Genomic DNA, 25,405 nt, shown 5'->3' with positions numbered 1-25,405 from the left:
CATCATCTTCTTAGCTTATTTCTCTCTTGTGTTTCAGTATTCCTCTCAGTGAGACTGAAAAAAAAAATGTTCAGGCAGCCCTGTCCAAGTTCACTGAAGTTCTCTTTCTAGTTGGTGGTTGTCATCAAATACTGTCCTAGCTTCTCCCACTTAACACATGCCCCATCTCAGTTTTACAGTTCACTTAGACTCCTTTGATGGCAAAGCAGTCAATCACATGGCTCCTTGCTTACATAGCCTCATCAGAATCAGAAAGCAAATTACTTTTTTTCTCTCCATCCTAAGCCCAGGGTTTCCCCTTCCACAAGTCATGTTACAAAGCAGTTACCTCAAATCTGGTTGCCAATTTCATGCAGCCACTGTTCTCAACAGTGAGAGTTTTTGGAACTCACCACAGTGGTCATAGTTGTGAGCTACTAGATGCCAATTGGTATCAGTGAACTGAAACGTTCAGTTTTACTAGTGTTAGCTGAAGATGAGTCTCACAGATCTGCCATGGAATCATAGAATCAATCAGGTTGGAAGAGACTTCCAAGATCATCATGAATGAATATTAAATAATGAACAAACCACGTACAACACAATCTTTTGTCCCCCAGCCCAAATTTCTGTCAACTCTACTGAGGAGCCTTCCTGAATCCATTTATCTGAACTGGTAAATTCTCACTATTCTTGACTGTGATTTTATAAGCCCAAAGACTGGTGAATGAAGGCATTCCACTGAGGGAACACCTTCTTCAGTAGGAAGTTTTTATTCACTAGTTAACCTTACTTCTTTGTTTTCTGTAGAGATTTCTTTGCCTGCCGTGCATTCCCCTTCATCACAGACTTTTTATTTGTTTAGTATCTGCATTTGATCAGGTTCCCAATTTAATGCACTCTTCCAAGGCAGGCTCTCACTCAAAATAGTTACACTAAAAATTCTTTTTTCATGTTCCAGGCTACAAACTATCATTTATGCATTCTGCTTCTCTACTGATATTCTCTCCAAATATCTATCTGACAATTCTAGGCTTTCCCAGTATTTTATCTAGGAAGGGAGGGGGAAGTTTGACCATCATTCCTTTTTTTCTTTTTTCTCACATCAGTTTAGGACAATCAAGTCTTAAAAGACTTTTCATTGCCATTCTTCTAATCTCATCTTTATGAAGGTTAATGAGCTTTAAGAATCACAGGTTTTTTTCTCTCATACCATTTGATCCAGACTTCATCTCTATGTGAATCTTCAATAGCAAGAAACTGAAAACTTAATCATCTTGTGACAGGCTGAACTTTTGTCTGTACCAATTCACATTCAGGACATATCTAGAGCTAAGTCATTGTTAAAAGACACAAGAAAATGTCACTTTTTTTCCAATCAATAAACAAGGAGCTTCATTAGTTACCTCTTCTCATGGAGTCCCTGTTACAGTCTCAAGGAAGCAGTTTCATCTGGCAATAGGACATGACGTCTATTCAAGCATTGTGCCCTACCAGAACAAAGAAGGTTATTCTTCTGCCTTGTGAAAAACGTGGCTTGCATTGTGTCTGCTGCTGATTACCCTACCCAAAGGGAATGTCTGCTCCTCTGTCAAAGAGCAAAGAACACTCAAGCAAGCAAAGGAACAAATAAGTAGCACTTTTGTGCAGGAAAATGTGCCTCTGCCATTCTAGAGAGAGTCTTTTCTAACTCCAAGAAACAATTCAGGGCAGTCTTTCCATAGAAGATAGTACATTCAGACACAGAATGACTGGCACAAAAGCCTTGGAATGGAGTGTTTAGTGGACACTGATGCAATGCAACATGACGGCAAACAGTACAAGTGCAAGGTGTAAGCTGTTTCAGCTATGAAGTTTGTGTTCCAGAACAAGCAGGAGTGTTATGATTCCTATTTCAGCAGGAAGAAGATCATTCCATCATGTCACTTTTATGCTGAAGAACAATAATTACCACTTAATTTTGGCTTTTAAACCAAACTGTGAGAAACAGAATAGGTCTCTCAAGACATGAGAACACACTCTAGAAAAATATGGACAGACAAAGTCCTTCAGGTGTAATCTGAAGGTAACAATCTACTGTATCATAGCATGATCCCAGTTGGAAAAGACTTTTAAGATCATCAAGCCCAACGCCAAACCATGCCCCTTAGCACCACGTCTCTGCCTCATTTAAACACCTCCAGGGATGGGAATTCAGTCACTTCCAAGGAGAGACTGTTCCAGTGTCTGAGAACCCTTTCAGTCAAGGAATTTCTTCTAATGCCCGATCTAAACCTCCCCTGGTGCAACTTGAGGCCATTTCCTCTCACTCTGTAGGATTAGCGTTAACACATAAGAGAGTTCTATCCAAAGTCAAGTAAGGACAAAATAAAAAGCAACATTAAAAGATAAAGTAACATTACTCTGAATTTGATTTGCTATTCTCTATAGCTGGTTGCTTACCATGCTCATGTATTGTCCTCTTTCTCCCTCTGTGATTTAACTCCCACATGATCTTAAACAAAAGAGACTGAGCTATGAAACAAAGAATTGGTACAAGTTACTTTTGGAGGCTCAAGCATGTGGCCAAATCTTAGCAGCATGAAATTCAAGACACATGACTCAGAAGTCAATCCGATCAGCCCAAGGCATTAGACTGCAGCATCATTAATTAAATCAGGGTCTTACCAAAAAAAAAAAAAAAAAAAAAAGTACTTATGAGTATTGGACATAATTTCCTTTTTCTTCAAAGGTGTCATTGTTTTAGAGACTGGAAAATATTACAAAGCAGACTATCCACACTGTTGTGTTCCTGAGTTTCCAAACAACATTAAACTGGAAAAGAATAACTGAGAAAGAGCTAAGAACCTGATTCAGATATTTAGGAGTTTACTCTTTTCAAGGATTAGAAAAACAGCTGAGGACTCTCAAATAGCTTCCTACAACTGTATGCCTACATGATTGAAAAGACTAAAAATATATCAATGAAGTGATTGTTTGGTTGACTGAACAAGCAACGCATTGAATTTAAACCCTAGTTGCACTGAATCTAGCGGTAATTGTCATTTTGGATTGTTCTTTCTTTCCCTCTAGTTGTCGTTGTTGGAGGGGCCCTAGATTCCCCTAAAAAACTACAGAGACCAAGGGGAGGGGTCCTAGGTCTGGGTGTCCCAGGAGATTGTAACATTGCCATTCTATTCTGTTTTCCGGTATCACAGTTTGTTAAGCCCTTTCCCCTCGCCTCTCCCTCCCTTCACACCTCTCTGCAGGAAGATCAGCATCCCTTCTTATCTCATGGCTTCTGTGGGGCAGATGGCTCCGAGCTAACAGACAATTTTGAGCTGTGCCATGTGGACTGCTGAGGCCTTGTAAGCCTAAGATACAGGGCGGGGTGAGTGGGGGCAGTTACAGTCTACTCTCAGGTCTGCTGAAGGTGGAACAGGTGAAGGATTCTAGATGGATTTAGTCTGATAGTCTTGGCCTAGCTTGTGGATGTATCCATTCTACCTGATTGCCTTTTGCACATAGGCACTAGTAAGTAGACTCTCTCATTAAACTTCCAATCAGTGTGCATATTTTCAGAGAGCCAATGGCATCCTGGCCTGCATCAGTAAGAGTGTGGCCAGTATGGCAAGGGAGGTTATTCTGCCCCTGTACTCAGCACTGGTCAGGCCACACCTTGAGTGCTGTGTCCAGTTCTGGGCTTCTCAATTCAAGAGAGATGTTGAGGTGCTGGAAGGTGTCCAGAGAAGGACAACAAGACTGGTGAAGGGCCTGGAACACGAAGCCTATGAGGAGAGGCTGAGGGAGCTGGGGCTGTTTAGCCTGGAGAAGAGGAGGCTCAGGGGGGACCTCATTGCTGTCTGCAACTACCTGAAGGGTAGTTCCTGATAAATCCAAGAAACTGATTTTCTTTTAAAGACAATCATGAAAAGCTGGGGAGGGACTATTTACAAGGGCATCTAGCACGAGGACAAGGGGTAATGGTTTTGAACTAGAGAATAGTAGATTTAGGTTGGACATCAGGAAGAAGTTCTTTATTTCTGAGATTGGTGGAATACTAGGACAAGTTGTCTGGGGAGGTAGTGAAGGCCCCAATCCAGAAGACATTCAAGGTCAAGCTTGACAGGGCTCTGAGCAACCTGTTGGACTAGATAACCTCTAGAGATCCCTTTCAATCCACTGCATTCTATTACTGGATCATGAAGACTATAATATCTAGGATTCACAACCTGGACAGAACTGCTACTGATGCATAATCCTCTTTCTTGTAATAAATGCATAAACTATTTAATCCTTTCTTTCCAGTTAATAGGCAAAGTTCTTCAAAAATGCTCTCACAGCTTTCAGTGGGACACAGGCAGGCTTTGAGACCACTGTATTCTTTAAATTCCCCCAGTGCCTCTGCTACACACTCCAAAGTTATAGATGCCTCCACTTCACTGTAACTTGGGCATGTACAGAGCATCACTTGTGCAGTAAGCTTTATAGCTACCTGTCTGCAGACATTCCAGCACCCTTGCCATGTACATTGCAGAACTGCAAGCAAGAGACTTTGTGGTATGCAGTTGCATCGTTCTCCAGGGTATGACCTTTCTAGAGCTTCACAGCCTTCTCTTTGGTTTTGTTTGTTTTGTTGGTGGTTTGCTGTTTTCTCAGATTTCTTCTTGTCCCCACAGCTACACTCATCACTTACCGCCTAAAGCTGTAAACAAAGATCAAAGGGTCAGGCAAATGCAGCATGATGTATAAAAACAATCTTTTATTTTTACATCAAAACAGCTTCTATTACAGTTGCTTCTTTGCGATGGTAATAAGTTTTAAAAGGCTTTTGTTTAGCCTCTTAAAGTCTGAGTGGTTTTGGTATTACAGAGATTTTGATGGTACACACAAGAGTTTTGTCTCTTCATCCCCTGCTTGAGAAAAGTGTGAGCATCTGATGATAGCACAAGGAAAACAAAGTCCACTGTGAGCAATGGCAAGGACTAAAATACACACATGGATGCCTATAATTTGGCTTAGGAAGTGCACATTGAAGCCAGATTTGTGGTGAACCATGCCAAGTGCTTAAAGCTTTAAGTAAAAATGAGGTCTATTTAGAATTCAGCTCAAATTCATCAGTTACTTCATAAGCATCACATTTTGACACACCCCTTGTAGGTAACATATAAAAAGAGGCTGGTGAAACACAGGATGGATTCAGCTAACAAAGTGCAAAATATGTGAAAGGCGATGCAGAAACATTGGTTAAATCCTCTCCAAATCCTCCTACCAGGCAATTACAATCAGCACTGTTCACAGTGACAACTGATTCAGTATTTCATTTCAGAAGGTATTGCATAAGTTGATCACAAAAAGCTTATCTCATAATGATTCTATTACTGATATTAACAATATAAAAACTTACATCTGTTACCAAAAGTACTTCTTCAGCTCTTTAACTGAACTAAGCCTGGGTGATCCAGAGAACATCTTTACTGTGTCATTTGGCCTCTATATCTAATTCCTGTTGAAATTCTCCATCTTATTTGCTGTTTTGACATGAGGTACAGGAGTACATCCAGGTTACAAAACTCTGTTGTTTCAAAAACTGTGGGAAAAAAAAAGTACCCCGTGTTTTCTATGCCCTTTATGATACACTCTATCTTTGACATACTAATAGTACACATGGTCATAGAGATTAACTTCTAACTTTAGGACTTGCTAATTCCACAAGGATTAGTCAAACCAAAAGGTTCCACATTTGCAAGTGAGCTCTCTCAAAAGAGCTTTGTACCATCAGAGTCTGATGTGTTGATGTACCACCTGCAAGTCAGGTGATAGCACTGTTGAACTCCAACATTAGACCCAAGATTCTTGCAAAACTTTGAAACCCAAAAGAAATTACTTATCAGGAATTACAAAAAAAAAAGAGAGATAAAACAGTTGCTCTCACTAATGCTAAACATGGTGGCTTTAATTTAAAACAATTTCAGCAACAGCTATTGGGTACTACTATCTACATGGAAAACAGAAGGCAAATAGAGCAACATTCCAGATACTGTTAAAAAGTTTGATCATAAACTGCTTGTCAGATGAACCTTGGATTTGACACACAAAAAGAATCTGCTACCCCTAAAAAGAAAATAATTCTGACAATTGAAAAAAGACTGCTGAAGTAGAAATAGTTCACTCAGAAAACTGAAAACATTTGGGATCAAAATTATCCATGGAAAAGGAAGAAAGGTCGCTTTTTAAGCACGCATACGAGCAACACAGAAAGGAACAGCAAGGTTAGTTCTAAAAGTATATGCAAGTAAGGTAACACTGCACCTGTGAACATCTCACCTGCTTCCCACAGCTCCTGTGGTTTCCTTACTCATTCTCTTATTCCTGACCATCAAGCACTCTCATGTAACTGCTATGGAGGTTTTTCAATGTCTCCATCTTTTGCCATGAATTTACACTGGAAGTTTTTTGACAAAAGATTTTCCTCTCACCAGCCTACATCTTCCAAGATACATTCTCCAGCATTCCAGCAGGCAAAACTTAAACCTGGTGACACCAAGAAATGCCACTATTTTAAAGTTAACTAACAGAACTTTGGTTTGTAGCTTTGAATAATATTTCTCACTCTGGGAAGAAAAGATTCCCAATTTCCTAGCAAAGCAAACCGGTCTCCTGGGCATAGAAAGGTCCAAGAAAACAATGCAGCTGTAATTGAGAAATGGGGTTCTCAATTTAGACATATTTTTAACCATAATATCTGAACTTCAGCAATAAAAGCTGTTATTTACTTCAGGAAAAATAAAAACAAAACAGTTTGAGAACAGAAAAATCATCATTAATAGGGCAATTCTGCATTCATTATTACTATTAATACCTGCTTTTTCAAACACTGTAAAGCATGCTCGAAATGAACTTTATGCTCATTGAACTTCACTACACATCCAATATGACCTAAGAACAAGACCTCTTCTTACTGTATCACAAATTATATCACTACTATATCACTAGCACACAATATTGCATGCAATATCTACGTACTGTATAGGTATATGTAAAGGTACATATAAGAGCATGTGTTGCATTCCACAGTACCACAAGATATTTTGTACAGAGGTTTCTGCAGTTGAGGTATATAGACATATGCATCCAAGTAAATTCTAAGGCTGAGGTTTTGCAATAAAATCGCTTGATGTAAATTAATGTTATCAATACTTAGTATAACTCACGGAGTTACTCAGGATGATATCTTACCTGAGCTTCAGAATACTAAAGAAGCTCTTTTCCTTCAGCATCTGCAAAAATGACACTATGATGTGCACTGTCCATGGGCTGTGGCTAACTGTGTTCAGTCTGGATTGGCCCAAGATGACTTCCATTCCAAGACGCTGTGCAAGGAGAGCTGTGTGACATCTCAAAGCACAGCTGATGTCAGATGAAAACTTGCATTTGCAAATACAGTTCTGACCTCAATAGAAGTAGCATAAACAGGTTTTCTATTATTTTTAAGCACATTATTTTCATGAAAGTTGTGATTTTTTTGATACACGCAAATAGCATGTTGTAGAGTAAAGCAAGAGAAGAGAAAACAGAGTGATCTCTTAATTAAAATAATAGATCTTTAACCAGGCATCCATTTCATGCTGTATATATCTCTTGAAAAATATCATTCCTTCACATCCAATCACAAACATTGAAAATAAGATAATTGACAGGCAACATTTTTCTTCGATTCTCCCTCCTACCCACCAGCCTACCCATCCAGTAGATTGCATTACACCAGATAATTATTTTCTGACCACCATCTAGCACCAAGCTGCTTCAGTTGCAGTATCATAATTACACGTCTTGTATATTCCAGATCCTCCACCCTCATCTATGTTCAACACAGATACTCAGACCTAGAGCCCTCACTTTTGAAAGTCATTTGAGAATCCATGCTTGACCTAGAACAAAGGAGAAGTCTTTCTGACTCATCTGTGTATCTTCGTGCCCAGAGCTGCTCTCCTGCACTCACTGTTCGAGGCTTCAGAGAGAGCGTTTCAAATTTAACATAGGTCTCTTTTGCAAGGTCAGCTTCCTTTGCAGTCTTTGGTCTCACATGAAGCTTTAAAACTTTGTAGAGTAAGAAAAAGATCAAAGGTAAAACAACTACACATGCTGCACTGCTGCCCACTATCAGAACAGAAAACTGAGAGTCACTTTCACTGTTTAGCCCATCAGTGGAGAAAATAACACACTGGTCTTTTGTAGGTGGCACTCCTTTGGGTGAGACGCACGCCATATATTGAGTACTAGGCTCCAAACCATCAATGGTGACTTTGTTTTTGCTAGAATCAGTGCTGAGAGGCAACATATCTTTTTCACCATACTTTGAGTATAACACAGTGACTGCAGAGCCACTTGTGGCATTGACTGTTTTCCAAGTTAAGGTCACTCTTTCATCAGTTTCACTAATCACTCTTAAGTTCCTCACAGCAACAGTTTGCTCAGCGATACCTGCTGTGTTCAGTGGAATCTCCTCATCTTTCTTGCTTATTTGCCCAGTCTGCTTTTTGGTTCCATTTGTCACTGCCTTTGAATTTTTCTTTCCATCAAACATGGGCCTGGATTGCTTTTTGTCAGTCAATTTGCTGCTCGTTGACCTTTCGGTATTGGCCAGTGCTGTGGTGGTTGGTGTGGTAGAAAGAGGTGTGGTTGCCCTCTCAGTTTCCTCCTTGGGTTCCTCCTGAGTGGTATTCTGTCTCTCTGCCTCTTGCTTCCTTCCATACTTCTGTGGTGACACAGTTGTAGTGACAACACCAACCACTGTGACAGTAACAGCAGCTTCTGACATTCCTGCTAAGTTCTTGGCTTTACATCTGTATTCTCCTGCATCCTTGTATGAAATCCCTGTCAGGCTCATTATGGACCATCTGACACCCTCTCCAGGTGATTCTTGAATTACTACAGGAAAATGCAAAGAGCAAAACATTATAAAAGGGTGCTAAAGAGAAAGTAGACATTATTAGACTGCTTCTTCCCTTAAATTATTTTTGCTAGAAGGAATCACGTATATTAAACTTTTAAAAACAAGAGAAAAAAAAAAACCCACACCAAATAAACATCCCAGGCCAAACCAAACCCCACACACAAATGATGGAACTCCCTGCCACGTTATATTGTTGCAGAGAAGTGCTCAGCCTGGGTCAAAATGGAATTGAATGCCTGGAAGCGTTACAGGATAATTTGCAGTATCACCAAGTAAAACAAATCCACATCAAGAGCAATCAAACACCTTAAAGCTGGTAAGTGGTTGGGGAATGCAAATCTCACTGACTTCAGGGGATTCTGAACACACAAACCGTTTAAAATGTTTTTGGAAGTTACTTTTATCTTGAAGATGATTCAGTATTTTGGGCTATTTGGTTCTTCAGACCTACAATGTAAATTAACTGCTATTTGGATCATTTTCTTATGGCTAAGCTACTGCACAAGAATATCTTTCATAGCAGTTTGAGTGATGTCATAGAACCATAGAATTGGTTTGGTTGGAAAAGACCTTTAAGATCATCAAGTCCAACAATTCTCTAATTGTACCAAGTCTGATACTAAACCATGTCACTCAGCACCACATCTCCACCTCTTTAAAGCATCTCCAGGGATGGAGATTCAACCACCTCCCTGGGAAGCCTGTTTCAGGCTTTGAGAACCCTTTCAGAGAAGAAGTTTATTCTGATATCTAACCTGAATCTCCCCTAGTACAACCTGAGGCTACTTCCTCTTCTGTCACTTGTTACTAATGAAAAGAGACCAACCTCAATAGACTCCAATCTCTTTTCAAGGAGTTGTGTAGAGAGAAAAGGTCTCTCCTCAGCCTCCTCTTCTCCACACCGAACAATCCCAGTTCCCTCAGCCTCAACTCACAAGACCTGTTTCTCCAGACCCTTTGCCAGCTTCACTGCCCTTCTCTGCACCCACTCCAGGACCTCAGCATCTTTCTTGTAGTGAGGGGCCCAAAGGTCAGATAAACACAGCCTCTTTAGTATTCAAGATGGATGTTGCAATAAACAATAAACACTTGCAAATAACAGAAAACACAATTTTTGGAACTCCTGTGTTTATAATGTTGAAGTTTTTGAGGCTCAGTCTCACTAGCTTTTTTAACTTAAACACTTTGAACCAAAACAGAGATCCCAGTAACAAATTCTCCTTTCTGCTTTTCAGCTTCTGACTTAGGGCCCAAATATCCTAACCTCCATTTTCATTTATCCTTCCTGCCACTTCATCCATTTCCCCCCTCCAGCCACATTGTTATCATTACAGAACACATTCAGAATCAAAAGAGTCTGTTGGACCTCTACAGACCACAATTTCAACAAAAAGTCTCTTAACAGCTATTGTACAGATACAATTGCCAGCTTGGTGTGATGCCTGGTCCATTGTTATTCATTATAATGAATCAAAGCACAAGCAACCCCACAATTTTAGGCAATTATTAGAGCAATTATACCTGTATAGTTCACTGGTATATTGTCTGACCTAGTCCAAGTAAGCTGTGGTGTCGGGTACCCAGTGGCATCACAGCGGAGCAGAACGTTGCTTCCCAGAGGGGAAGTGATTTTTGTTGCTGATGTCATCACGGATGGTTTGAGACACTGCTCTAACTCAGCTCTCTGAAACAAGATTCCTGCCAGGCTCTCAGGTCCACTACATGAAATCAGTGGATCAAGAAGAACAACCGAGTTGTCCACAATTTTGGAGAATTCAATCAGCTTTGAGATGCGACAGTCACAGAACCAGGGGTTGTCCTGAAAACCTGAAGTGGGGAGGGAAGAGGGAACACAGAGGAGAAAAGAAAAATAAAGGAAAACAATCAGAAAACGTTCTCAGATGATACTGTGATTACAGCATGACACCAGGGCAAACCATGGACCTATTCTGGGTTAATTTCTTTTCTTTCAGTTTGTCTTTTTTGTTCAGCTGCTTGTTAGGGATGTTTTTTGTAGAAGAACAACAGAAATGCTTGTTAAGCTAAATTTTCTTTCACAGAGGTTTACAGGAGCATAGCAATAAACCAGCATCCACTTTGCTTAACTTTGCTATTTATCTAAGGGGGGGGGAAGAAACACACTGAAAAGACATCTCAAGCCTGATGATACATTTTCACCTGCCTATGCCTTTTGAAAGATTCTTCTTGGGGATATTGTATCCTGTCACACTTCTCTGCTCTTGGTCCTTCTTTGGGCTGCTACAGTTCGATCTTCTCAGATTTTTTTTTTTCCAATGCTTGCAAAGATGATGATTTAAGGGTTTAGAGCTTACACCAACATCTCTGTCCCCTGAAAAAAGGATAAAGGCTAAGAGAGAATAAGCTTTGGGCAGATAAAAATCTCATCTGGCACTGAATTAAACTAATATACTTATAAACCTGGCTTCAACTAAGGGCAATCTCTGAAACATGTTCAAAAAGAACAGCAGAAGAGTAGAAAATGGGAAGGACCCTGAAAAAGCTGATGATTATAATGCTTTTATGATGTCACACAAGAACATTATCTCTCCTGTAATCTTTGCTTCTTGATTACAAAGGCTTTGAATGAGAGACTTCTTCTAGGTGAACTCATTGTGGCAAAAGAAGGAAATAATTTCTGAGAGATACGTCTAAATCCTCATCTGGCATTTATTCTTCTGCTATGGTGACCTTCATAGAGCAGCAGTGGCTTCACCAGGTAAAACATCACTCAGCACACCACCCATCAATTCCAGTATTTTCTTATTTGACTTCTGGGCATATCTTTGTCATACTTTTCAAGTATTAATAACAATAAACAAAACTTACAGCCTGAACCCAACTGTGGTATGCTAGAACCTCTCAATATTCAGTGTACTGATTAGTCCAACAGGAAAGTCATACTAATTAAACCAAAATCAGAAGAAATAAAAACAAGCAACCCCCCCCAAAACAACATCACCTGCTAATATTGTTCAATGTGGAGTTATAAGTACTAGCAAAATGGCTAGGAGAAAAATTCTGCTTTTAGTCACCTGTAGGTGAAAGAATATCTGAATAATTAACAACTGTTTCCTTTCATTGCCTGACCAAGATTAGGCTATTTTAAGCACAGTGGCACTGATTGGTTCAAACTGTAGTAAACCCCAATTAATCCACACTCTTTAAAACAAGACTTGACCTGAAGAGATGCCATGACTTTGACATCACAATCCAATTTCACTCCTTCCAGACATAAGAGATTTTACATCTATTCACTATCTATTGCTCACTGGAAGAAAGGAGGACAAATCAAGGAAATTGTGTCAGCAACTGCTGGACTGTTGAGGTTTTTTTGTGGGGCAGGGGGTGGATTTGGTTTTGTTTTGTTGGTTTTGTGTTTTGCTTTGGTTTTGTTTGTTTGTTTTTAAAGGGCAATAAGCCTTCCAAAATATAAAAGTATTTCCTGAGAATCTCACACACATTCACAAGCAAAAAGAGATACCACCTGAATGTTTTCCATATTGTAGGCACATCAACTTGAGTCCTTGTGCTCATAAAACATCTGCTCAATTAAGCATGAATGTGTAATTTGCACACACCTTTTAAATCAGGCACATTTTATAGAATCACAGAATCATTCTGCTTGAAAGAGACCTTTAAGATTATCCAATCCAACCAATATTTCACTCTGCCAAGTCTGATGTTCTTCAGCATCACATCTCTTCATCTTCTAAACACCTCCAGGGGTGGAGATTTAACTACCTCTCTGGGAAACCTGCTCCAGTTTTTCTTAGTCAAGAAGTTTCTTTCAATATCCAGTCTAAACCTCCCCTGGTGCAACTTGAGGACATTTCTTCTCCTCCTGTCACTTGTTACTTGGGAGAAGAAACCAGTACCTAACTGGCTCAAATCTCCTTTCAGGGAGTTGTAGAGAGCATGGAGTAGCATGTGGTACAAGCAAGGTGGCAAGGCAGGACTTCTGGGTCCACACCGTTCAGGACAGATTTGCATCATCAAAAGGGCTCCCATCCCACATCCCAGGTGGCAAAATCTCCTTTGAATTCAACACTACTGAAAAAAACTTCTTCTGACATTGCTCTGCATCCTATAAGCTTTACTGCAGGAAAGGGTGAGGTTTATGATTGTTTCTACTACGACTAGCAGTGCTCAAGTTGGCCACTAAACCACTCTTATCTAGACTGAGGAACCTCAGCTCCCTCAGATGCTCCTCACAGGCCATGTGCTCCAGGCTCTTCATGACCCTCGTTTCCTTTCTCTGAATACACTCCAGCACCTCAGTGTCCTTTTTGTAGTGAGTGGCCCAAAACTGAACACAGAACTCCAGGTGTGGCCTCACCAGTGCTGAGTACAGGGGGATGATCACCTCCCTGTCCTTGCTGGCCACCATGCTTCTAACACAAGCCAGGATGCCATTGGCTTGCTTGGCCACCTGGCACACTGACTCATATGCACTCAACTGTCAACCAATATCCCCAGGTCCCTTTTCCAGTTGCAGCTTCCAATCACACATCCCCAACTCTGTAGCTTACCATGGAGCTGTTGCAACCCAGGCTGAACTTCATACAAGTGGCATTAGCCTATCTATCTAACCTGTCCAGATCCCTCTGTAAAGCTTCCCTACCCGCTAACAGAGTGACACAGCTGCCTAGCTTGGTGTCATCCGCAAACTCACTGAGGGTGCATTCAATCTCCTCTTCCAGACCACCAATAAAGACATTAGAGAGGATAGGCCCAGGTGCTGAATTGTGGGGGACACCACTGGGAGCCTGCCAGATTTAACTCCATTCGGAAGCACTCTTTGGTCCCAGCCACCAGTTTGTTGTCCAGTGCACTTATCCAAGCCTCGTACCATGAGTTTCTGAAGGAGAATGCTGCGGGAGACAGCGTCAAAACCTTTACTGAAGTCTAGGTAGACAAAGTCCACAGCCCTTCCTCCATCCACTAGGTGGATCAACTTGTTATAGAAAAAGATTAGGGTCAGTCAGGCAGGGCAAGGGTTAGACTATCTCACATCATTTTGGAAGCCTGGTTTCAGCTTCAGAAGAAAGCTGAGGTCCCAGAAGACTCTTCACTTCTGTGCTACTTAAGTATACGTAATATATATACAGCTACAGGAGTTCCTTCCTTTCCTCCATGGCTCAGTCCTTCTGTTTATCTGTGTCTTTCCAGTATCTGACAGCATTCACAATATTTTTAGTAAATTTACACCACCCTTGTAAGTCTTCAGGTTGTGTGAATCCACCAAATGAAAAGATGGACACCCTCTTGAGTCGGAATCAAGGACAAAACAGTGAATTCATAGAATCATAGAATCAACCAGGTTGAAAGAGACCTCCAACATCATCCAGTCCAACCTAGCACCCAGTCCTATCCAGTCATCTAGACCATGGAACTCAGTGCCTCATCCAGTCTTTTCTTGAGCACCTCCAGGGACAGCAACTCCACCACCTCCCTGGGCAGCCCATTCCAATGCCAATCACTCTCTCTGGGAAGCACTTCCTCCTAACATCCAGCCTAGACTTCCCCTGGCACGGCTTGAGACTGTGTTCCCTTATTCTATTGCTGGATGCCTGGCAGAAGAGACCAACCCCCACCTGGCTACAGTTTAGACTATACTTCAGTTAGCTACTGAAGAGAACAGAAATGAAATGTAAACCTAGCTTCCAAACTACAAAGAGCATTCTGAAATTTAACAGCTTGTGTTTTGAAGACAGTAAAAGTGAAAAAAAACACAAGAAAGTTAAAAGTTAAAGAAAAAGTTAAAGACAGGGTTGGAAATATTAACAAACTGGAAATTTCATGGAACTTTAATAAAATAATGAGAAGGATCCCATTGGGAAAATAATTTAAGAAGAGAAAATAAACATCCTGGTAAGTCTGCTATGGCATGTGCATCTGATGGAAGAGCAAGTCATTACAATCCCTGTATTTTTTGTGTGTGTGGAAATATTAATGCAGTTTGTTAGCCTGAGGAATGTAAACAGATAAAATATAGATAAAATACTAACAAAAATGTAGATAAAAAGCTATGCTTTGCAATATAGCAATGCAGTGCATTGCAGCATTAAGTATGGATTATACATTCCTTTTAAAACCTTTCTTTATTCTAAGTTCAGGCTATTTATATGCATGCTTGCATATAAAATGGCAAACATATGCCTGTGTATGGACAATTTTGCAGTCTTCTCAAGAGATTTTCCCTGATTTGTGTCAATATGGACTTTAGCACTTCAAATAGCTCCAAGTGGAATTCCCTTTGTAAATCAGTAACCAGTCTCAGACCACAGCTTCCATAAGAAACTGCTTTTCAGTTGCTGTCAAATAGCAGTGTGTAATATTCACATCTGGGGCCAATGGAAATAGTCACCACGGCTTGGGCTAACCTACCCAAGGGTCTCTTCCAATTGAAGCTACACAATTTTTGATCTGTGGTTCTAAACTGCAAAGCCCACTTCCCACACTGTCTCCCAGTGTTTCCTACAACACAGTGATTGCTAGGAAAAGAAGCATCTACTGAATGGCCCAGCATAACAGCTGGGAGCATGATGGACCTGCAGCATTTTAAACTTTTGGCACCTCTACATGCAGTAGAGCCACGATCTCATCCAGCTGCCACTCTGTCAAACCCTGGATTCTTCCACTTCTCTCAAGGGCCCATCAGATATAATTTTGTATAAGGGAATTGCTAATGCCACCACTCACACCAGAAATTTCAGCCCTGTACAGTCACCAATGTTGAAACTTAGCTGTTATTTGGAACAAAATACTAAGCTCCAGAGGTAACCAAGAGAAAGCTAGATCAACTCACACTAGCCCATTCATTGTTACTCCTGCTTAACCATCAGCTCACTCCACAGCTTTGTTTTGAACTGTTTCAATAGAGGCTCTTAAAAATAAAGCCAGATGTTGCTACAGGGACAGTTTGCACTCCAAAGACTGCTCCCTGAAAAGTTGATGGATGAGACCACACCAAAAATAGCCTTTTCTATCCTGATCTTGCCTCCAGTGTAAAGGCTTTGCACCTCCAAACTATCTTGCTGCATACAACACAGCCTTGCTATTTTTTTATTACAAAAGCACAATCCAACAGCTTGCAATGCAACTCTCACCTTGCTGCAGGCAATTTGAGCCAAAAGGAAACCACCCTACACACATAGTTACATTTTTGAGTCACTGCAGCATTCCATACAGCCCAAAGAAATGCAAGGGCTAAATCTTACCAAATGTGGAATGGCCAGTCAGTATTAAAGAGAGCTGGCCCTAAACTGTGTAGATGACAGCCAGAGTGAGTCACTTGACCATAGAATCAGGAATCATTCCCTGATCTTCTTTCCTTTAGTGTTGTGTCTACACAGAAGACCATCACGCAAGGGAAGGTAAAAAAACCCCTAAACTCTAACGATAGACACTATGAACTAGAATAAGACAATGCTAACCTGCCAGTCCCTTAGCAAAAGCAGTTGTGGCTCCTCCAAGAGGCCCTGAAGTAAACACAAGGAACCTGAACTTCCTCTCACATGCCAACTTCTTGATGCTCAGTCAAGACACCAAAGATAAAACTGCCTCCTGATGTTAAAATGTGCATATGCCCAAACATTTGCATTTAGGGGTTTGGGGCTGGCGATCTTGTTAATTAAATGCAACCTTGTTTTGCCAGAAACAGAAGAGAAGCCAGCTCAAGCCACCACTACTTATATGAAGTAGAATGTGACTCTTGTTTTCCTGTCTAGATAAAACCAGCATTTATTTGTGTCTCAGTTCTACTTTAAATTTCCCAGAGACTCAAATATAGTTAATAAAACCAGTAACAACTTATAGAATGCCTTTCCCTCTTCCCCCCCCCCCCACCTTTTGTTTTCCAAAGGAAAGGAATTAGATGTATAGGGGGAAAGGTATAACACATGAAAACAAATAGTTTCACTTCAATTTGGAAGTTAAAAGATAAAACTTCAACAACAAATAAAAGGTGTTTGAGGTAGGGGAGTTACAAAGAAGGTATAGGGAAGGGGAAATGAGATTAAAAAATACATATATACAACCAGATTGATGGCAATGGGTGTTCCATACCTTGGTGGTAAAACAGAAGAGGAGAAGGAACAGGAAGATGATGCTGTCAGGCAGGGAAGCAGGGCAAGAGAGAACAAAAGAGGAAGTTCCTCTGCTTTTATAGGCAGCTAGACAGAAAGTGGGAGTGGGCTAAACACTACGCCTGGAGAAAGGGTTGGACCCACTCCTGGGGAGGAGTGAGGAAGACCTGGGATCAGGGTCAAGACCACTCCCCCAGGAAGGTTAACCCTTTACAATTTGCTCTAGGTTCCAGCAGAACTCTGGCTGCAGTTACCATTCCCTGTAGGCACACAGCTCAAGGTGAATGCTCCCACAGAGAACAGCTGGAGCACAAAGGACACTCTTGAGCATCAAAGTGCGCTATTGTGTACATCATATATTAAGTGAAACCTTATCTTAAAACCCAAAGAAGTCTAAAGGGAATCAGTAACTATAGGAGAAACAGTTAAATATATATATATATATTTTAAATCATGGTCTAAAAGAAACTGGTGAAAGAAATCATGTGATGAATTAAGGCAGCAAACAGGGAAGAGAAATGCATGAAAACTTACTCTAAGAGGTAGCAATTAGTTTTTCTGTACATCCATCTCATATAGGACAAGAGGTAATCAGCTTAGTTTGCAGTAAGGGAGATTGAGGTTAGATATTAGGAGAAACTTTCTCACTACCCTGATGGATAAGCACTTGAAGAGGTTACTAGAGAAGGCTCTGGAATGGTCTGGCCACAAGCTTAAATAGCAGTACCGATTTAACTAGAACAATTCTATTCATCTGAATCTACACCACAGAAGGTTAGAGGGCTTTTCAAAATCCTTCCTGATCACCTCTGTGATCCTTATCTCTGCTTCAGAGGAAAAGAGTATCCATGGGATACTTTCTCTTCTCTCGGTCTCCAGCAATCCCAGTAGAGACAGGAGGGGTGTCAGAGAGGATACAATGTCACAGAATACACCTTGCTCTTGTCTTTCTATGCCAACATGTCCAATTGTTGGAGCATTATAAAGATACCTCAACTTCTAGGTCAAATTTCTATCCTGACAGTTTCTATCAGCCATTCCTTTGTGAGAAACAACTGCTTGGTAACAGCACATCCACAGTAACCAAAGGATGAGCCTCTGGCAGTGAGTGTGAGCGGCCTAGCTACAACCTCACAAGCTCAAGTAACTGTCAATAAACCTCAGTGCAGACTAAGTACACTTGTCAGAATAACCCACGACACAAAGGGCACTGCACTTCTATTCTCCAGAGGAAGGGGATGGTTTCTTACTCACCGTAGAGTTTCTTCCACAGCAAGCGCTGTCTCTCTGCCTTGGGTTATACTCATCAGAAGGCCATGGTATCAATGAGAGAACATTCACATTCTACCTAAGGTAGATTTATTCACAGTGAAGGTCCTAACTAGCACTTTGCATTCTCAGATCTAAGTTTATGACTGCACATAACATTAAAACAAGAGAAGCAAGGTACTGCTTGAACTGCTAACCCTAACCCTACAACTACCTGAGGGGTGGTTGTGGCCAGGAGGAGGTTGCTCTCTTCTCTCAGGTGGCCAGCACCAGAACAAGAGGACACAGCCTCAGGCTGTGCCAGGGGAAATTTCGGCTCGAGGTGAGGAGAAAGTTCTTCACTGAGAGAGTCATTGGGCACTGGAATGGGCTGCCTGGGGAGGTGGTGGAGTCGTCGTCCCTGGGGCAGTTCAAGGCAAGGTTGGACGTGGCACTTGGTGCCATGGTCTAGCCTTGGGCACTGTGGTAAAGGGTTGGACTTGATCTGTGAGGTCTCTTCCAACCTTGGTGATACTGTGTGATACTGTGTAACTCTCTGTGTGTCGCCTTCTGGGGATCTGTGTTCAAGGCCAGATGCACCTCATCGATGAAAATGATCTAAAGATCACATGCCAAGTCTCTAGAGAACCCACCACCAGCAGCAGATTGTTTGTCAGAACTAGAGGAGGCTGGCAAAGTACCCACACCAATAAAGCCAGCAGATGGTTGCCAGGGGAAAGGAGGGAAGGATTAGGGTTGGGTTTTCTTAGGGGTTGTTTTTTCACAGAACCACACAATCTTAGAATTGTTTTGGTTGGAAAAGACCTCTAAAGATAGAATCAAGCCACCAACCTAACACCACCATGCCCACTAAACCATGTCCCAAAGTGCCATGCCTACAGGTTTTCCAAACATCTCCAGGGATGGTGCCTCCACCACCTCCTTGGGCAGCCTCTTCCAATGCCTGACCACTCTTTTAGTACAGATTTTTTTCCCCTAATATCCAATCTAAACGTCCCCTGGTGCAACCTGAGGCTGTTTTCTCTCATGACTTGACACTAGGGAGAAGACACTGATGCCCACCTTTCTACAACCTTCTTTCAGGTAGTTGCAGAGAGCAGTGAGGTCTTCTCTCACTTTCCTCTTCTCCAGACTAAGCAATCCCAGCTCCCTCAGCTGCTCCTCACAAGACCTGTTCTCCAGGCATTTGCCAGCTTCATTACTCTTCTCTGCCCATGCTCCAGCACCTCCATGTCTTTCCTGTAGTGAGGAGCTCTAGACTGGACATATTCAGGTGCAGCTTCACCAATGCAGAGTACAAGGGAGCAATCACTTCCTTGGTCCTGCTGGTCACACAGGCCAGGATGTTGGTGGCCTTCTAGGCCGCCCAGGGACATTGCTGGCTCATCTTCAGCCAGCTGCTAACCAGCACCCCCAGGTCCATTTCTTCCAGGCAGCTTTCCATCCACTCAAGCATCGCATGGGGTTGCTGTGACCCAAGTGCAGTACCTGGCACCTGGCTGTGTTGAAACTCATGTAATTGGCCAGGCCTCTCTGCAGGGCCTTGCTACCCTCAAGCAGATCAACACTCCCACCCAACTCACTGTGGCCTGCAAACACCTCAGTCCCCTCAATCTAGATCAGGGCTCTAGTTTGTCAGGGGCTGGACTGTAGTTTGGTTCCAGCCCAGCAGTGTCGGGGGCTGGACTGTAGTTTGGTCGCAGCCCAGTCCCGGCAGGTGCCTGGGGGCTGCGGGGGCCGGGAGCGGATGAAGCGGCAGGAAATGGCTGCCGGGAGCGGACGAAGCGGCAGGAAATGGCTGCCGGGAGCGGACGAAGCGGCAGGAAATGGCTGCCGGGAGCGGACGAAGCGGCAGGAAATGGCTGCCGGGAGCGGACGAAGCGGCAGGAAATGGCTGCCGGGAGCGGACGAAGCGGCAGAAAATGGCTGCCGGGAGCGGACGAAGCGGCAGGAAATGGCTGCTGGGAGCGGACGAAGCGGCAGGAAATGGCTGCTGCGTTTCCCGCCCAGCCCCCGGCGGGGGAGGGGGGAGCCCGGGCTGGACTGAGGGCCCTGGGGTGCCATATCTGGCCCACAGGCCGTAGTTTAGAGGACCCCTGATCTAGATTACTGATAAAGGTATTAAATAGAACTGGAGCCATGACTGAGCCCCTGCCTGCCTGCCTCTCACCTGGGCTTAACTCCATTGGCCGCCGCTCTCTGGGCCAGACCGTCCAGCCAGTTCCTAACACAGCAAAGCGTCCACCCAGCCGAGACACGCACAGCCTGCTTCTCCAGGAGGCTGCTGGGGGAGACTGTGGCAAAGGCTTTACTAAACAACACCCACAACCTTTCCCTCATCCGTTAAGTGGTTCAACTCGTTGCAGAAGAAGAGCAGGTTCATCAAGCAAGACCTGCCCTTCATGAACCCAGGGAGACTGGGCCCAACCTCCTGATTACCCTGCACATGGCACTCAAGACTATCTGCTCCATGACCTTCCCCATCACTAAGGTCAGACTGACACATCTGCAGTTCCCCAGGTCCTCCTTCTGACCCTTCAGTTGGGCTGTTTTGGGGAGTTTTGTGTGGGTTTTGGTTTGGGTTTTTTCCTTCTTTTATTACCAGGGCATTTAAGTACTGAAGGCTGTGTAAGCCAAGGAAACCAAATATCCTCTGGGACTCCCACATGAGATCATCAGGAGGATTCGATCTGGCACAGTCAGCTCCTACTTTACTGCCTCCTGTGGCCTTCGGTGTGGGGACCTCATAGAATCAACCAGGTTGGATGAGACCTCCAAGATCATCCACTCCAACCTATCATCCAGCCCTATCCAGTCAACTAGACCATGGTGCTAAGTGGCTTTTCTTCAACACCTCCAGGGATGGTGACTCCACCACCTCCCTGGGCAGCCCATTCCAATGCCAATCACTCTCTCTGACAACAACTTCCTCCTAACATCCAGCCTATACTTCCCCCAGCACAACTTGAGACTGTGTCCCCTTGTTCTATTGCTGGTTGCCTGGGAGAAGAGACCAACCCCCACCTGGCTACAACCTCCCTTCAGGTAGTTGGTCCCCCCTGAGCCTCCTCTTCTCCAGGCTAAACAACCCCAGCTCCCTCAGCCTCTCCTCATAGGGTTTGTGTTCCATCTGCCCTACTTGCATCTGCTGTCACTTACATACAATCTCATCTGAACGAGAGGTTCAAATTGCAGCCTCTGCTGTGACACCAATCAGTTGAACAAATGGGCACTGAACTGTGGGGTTTTACATCAAGAGATTGGAAATACCAAACATTACAACGTAGAGCAGATCTTTACTAGTGGCTACAGAACTACTGCTGTTAGTAGCTGTAGAGTTAGATAATAGGCTCAGGGGTGATCTTATTACTGTCTACAACTACCTGAAGGGACATTGTAGCCAGGTGGGGGGTGGCCTCTTCTCCCAGACAACCAGCAATAGAACAAGGGGACACAGTCTCAAGTTGTGCCAGGGTAGGTATAGGCTGGATGTTAGGAGGAAGTTCTTCACAGAGGGAGTGATTTCCCATTGGAATGGGCTGCCCAGGGAAGTGGTGGAGGCACTGCCCCTGGAGGTGTTGAAGCAAAGCCTGGATGAGGCACTTAGTGCCATGGTCTAGTTGAGTGGATAGGGCTGGGTGCTAGGTTGGCCTGGCTGATCTTGGAGGTCTCTTCCAACCTGGTTGATTCTATGATTCTATGACCTGGTGATCTTAAAAGGTCTTTTCTCCTCCCTTCCACCTGTTACACTACACAACACAAATGTCAAAGCATGCTCTTATACATAAAGAGCTACATAATAGAGGTGTTCCAGACACATTCTGAGACTGCAGAAGAGAAAAGGGTTACCTGCAAGACTAGAAAGTAGAGATTAAGGGTAAGATAAAGCACAAAGGCACAACCAGATCTCATGAGATGGTGTACTACAGAGATGGAATAAAAGTACAAAGAGACCCAGTCTGGCCAAACTTATTCTTAAATAGTTACTCTAAATATTATTGGAAGTACTGTAGGGGTCAGGTTCCCATCCTCTCTTCTCATATTCAGCATGTAAACCAGGAGAAATTTCAGGATAACTAGTCAGCTTCAGAGCAATGTAAGGTCGTGGGGAGAACAGAATTGCCCTATTCTAAGCAACCAAGATCGTCTTCAGTATTGTGTCTGAGGACAAACTCCACGCAAGCATCCACCCTAGCTGCTCATTTGATGCACAAGGCAATGGAAAAAGCAGCTACAAATGGACATGCTTGTAGTTGTAACCACATTCAGCAATGAGGGAAATGTCATCAGAAACACAACTTTTGGAAGTCTAGTATTTATATGGATATCTTTTCACTGTGAGGGTGACAGAACACTGGAACAGACTACCCAGAGGGGTTGTGGAGTCTCCCTCTCTGGATATATTCAAAACTTGCCTGGACACATCCCTGTATGATCTGGTATAGGTGATCCTGCTCTGGCAGGGTGGCTGGATTGGATGATCTTTCGAGGCCCCTTCCAGCCCCTGATATTCTGTGACTCTGTGATACTGAACACTCCATGCAGCCTATATTCTTGTAGGCCATAGATCTACAAAGATCAATAGATGTTACTGCAGTCTTCTAACCCTGAGATAGCAACACAGAGGTCACCACCTTCATTTTATAAATCGCTGATGTGTTATATTTTTTGTGGCCAGCAGAAAATAAATAATCACAGAGCAAAGCAGACTAACCTGGATAAAGCTGCCCTCCTAATCCCAGGCTGGTGCCCTGCCTACTGTTACGATTAGATACATTCTAATAAGGAATGAGACAAGCGGTTCAGCATACCCAAAATGACTCTCTGGGTCACCAAGATGTCTGCGCTCTTCGATGGGATGGTTTCTGAGAAGGGAGGCCAAATGTCCATCAGGTCTGATGGCAAGGTAGTTAGCTTGTTGCTGGAGATGTCCAGGTAGGTGAGGTTTCTCAGGTACTTGCCAGCATCAGCAGGAATGCTGGTCATTTTATTGTTGTGCAAATCAAGAGTCCGTAGGTTGGGCATCTCCGCCAGGGATTCCCAAGGGAAAGTAGAGAGCAGGTTACCATCCAGACGTAGCTCATGCAGTTGTTTCAAGTTATAGAAACTGCTGATATCAATGTTGGCTACGCAGTTGTAAGTTACCCACAGGTATTTGAGATCTACTAGGTAATAAAAGGCTTCAGTTGGAATCCTTCGTATAACAGTTTTCTCGATACGGAGTTTTACAGTATCCACAGGAACATTCACAGGGATCTCGTACATGTCAGGATCATTACAGAGTACAGACCTGGCAGCATTTAAAAAAAAATAGACAAAATAAACAAATAATTAAAAAGAGAGAGAGGAAGAGATTGGCATTTCTGGATCAAATACTTGCATTTCAGATTTAAATGTGAACGCCATCGCTTTCTGCAGAACAAAGAAAGGTGAAAAGACAAATACAAGAGTTTCTAAAGAAAAAAAGGGATCTAAAACAAAATAGCAATGATATTTCCACGTGAAAGCTACATTTGCATTATTCTAAAGCAGGTAAGCACCATCCTCTGCCCATTATTCCGACGACAACCAGAAGCCAATGTACAAAGAATAACACATGCATGTATCTCAAGTGGGAACTGCATGCCCTCTGTTCTACTAAAATTCAGAAAATGGGATTACTAATTGTTCATTTTTCTGCATGACAAAGATTCAAAGTATTTGCCTATGTTTACATTTCAGAACAGACTGAAAAGTGAAAATGTTAGCATGTTTCCCTAAAGAAGAGCTTTCAAGCCATCTTTTTAGTGTCTGTCTGGAAATTACCTACTTTCTAGAGGTTGTGATGGTTTTGCCTCCCTTGTGAAAAAATCACCCAGACTAGACTCAACCAATCTGGAAAATGAATGAAGCTTTACATTCACAGCTTAGCACAAGATATAAGCAGGTATTTACAACATATACAGCTATATACAGAAATGCATAGGCTAAAAAGTAATACAGAAACACAGCAGCCCTCCCAGAAACCAGAATTCCCAGGGGGGAGCTCCCAACCACCCTTCCTCCTTCTTCTTGCCCCTCTACCTTACCCCAGATTTTGCCTTACATTCAAGAGGAGTTTGAAGGATCAGCCAGGGGGGCTAGGAAGCAGATGGATTAATTAGGCAGTAAGTTAGAGAGCGAGAAAAGTGCAGCCCCAAAAGCCAGAGAACAACTCTGTTATCTATCTTTGTGTTCTTATACATCTCAGCAAGCCTACGAGTGAAGTAGACATCACCATTATTTCCTTTTCACAGCCTATAGCCTATTTCTTCTCACCAAAATATCCCAGCTAGGCTCAAACTAGCACAAAGGTGCACCTGGGATTTACCAGCATTTTCAAGAACCACTTTGTTTCTGTTTCCTTGGAGTACATTGCCTGTACACACTAGCTTGAAGACTCCTCTCCCTTCCATAAGCCCATCTTTATTTTTCTCCACCTTTTCTCTATATTCTTCCTCTATTTTACCTTCTCCTCACGAAGCTTTCTGCTACATACGTTGTGACAATAAGTAGCAATGAGAAACAGTATCTGCCAAAACTGATGTGACAACACCCAGATCAAATTCCAAATTAACCTCTTTCTTATCAAAAAATGCGATTTTCCTGCAGATCAAAAAAGAAGGGAAAAAAATATTTATTTAAACCAGAATCACCTTAGACAACTAGTTTCTACAAGTATCTCCCCACAGCCACACACACAATAGCAGGAAAAGTATGGAGCACAAAGAAATCACCCTCTGCACAAACTGAAGATTTAGAGAAGCTATTTGCTAAGTATAAAGCCATGATCACCATCTGCTTCTGTTCAGGCGCACTGCTAGCTTTACAATACCAGTGCAAAGCATGCTTTTCTTTCAGCTATGCTAGAATTAACTTGCAATACATGAGGATGCTGTTTCCCACTTCTTCACCCATTTTCCTTACATATCACTTTGTATAATGGATTAAAAATGATCTACCTTGTTCCAGTGCCATCGCTCCTGCCGTGGTAAACGCAAGTGCATTGTGAAGGACAAAACCCATATGCTGCTTCAAAAAAGCTCACGAGCAGGTAGAAGTAAATAAACAAATACATGGCTTCCTCCCAGCAGAA

At 42.6% G+C, this 25,405-nt stretch overlaps 1 protein-coding gene across 1 annotated transcript; it reads right to left on the bottom strand.

Moving 5' to 3' along the window:
* Window positions 1-4,744: 4,744 nt before the first annotated feature.
* LRIT3 (leucine rich repeat, Ig-like and transmembrane domains 3) lies at window positions 4,745-25,390 on the bottom strand. The gene is made up of 4 exons (XM_064148492.1): window positions 25,272-25,390; window positions 23,103-23,581; window positions 10,436-10,741; window positions 4,745-8,889 (listed from the first exon to the last, which is right to left on the bottom strand). Exons 1-4 carry the CDS (start codon window positions 25,385-25,387, stop codon window positions 7,826-7,828), a joined length of 1,965 nt encoding a protein of 654 aa, XP_064004562.1. The 5' UTR covers window positions 25,388-25,390; the 3' UTR covers window positions 4,745-7,825.
* Between the last annotated feature and the right edge of the window lie 15 nt (window positions 25,391-25,405).

The sequence above is a fragment of the Pogoniulus pusillus genome, chromosome 9 (assembly GCF_015220805.1).
Source record: "Pogoniulus pusillus isolate bPogPus1 chromosome 9, bPogPus1.pri, whole genome shotgun sequence".
Taxonomy (NCBI): Eukaryota; Metazoa; Chordata; class Aves; order Piciformes; family Lybiidae; genus Pogoniulus; species Pogoniulus pusillus.
This window is presented reverse-complemented; position numbering and strand designations above follow the sequence as displayed.

What these genes read in the sequence shown, in the direction of transcription:
- LRIT3 (XM_064148492.1), bottom strand. Translation starts at nt 25,387, where the DNA reads ATGTATTTGTTTATTTACTTCTACCTGCTCGTGAGCTTTTTTGAAGCA. An exon ending in AGCGATGGCACTGGAACAAG is followed by an intron (nt 23,582 to 25,271) that starts GTAGATCATTTT and finishes AAATGCTGCCAG; the next exon opens with GTCTGTACTCTGTAATGATC. An exon ending in GACCCAGAGAGTCATTTTGG is followed by an intron (nt 10,742 to 23,102) that starts GTATGCTGAACC and finishes TCCCCACTTCAG; the next exon opens with GTTTTCAGGACAACCCCTGG.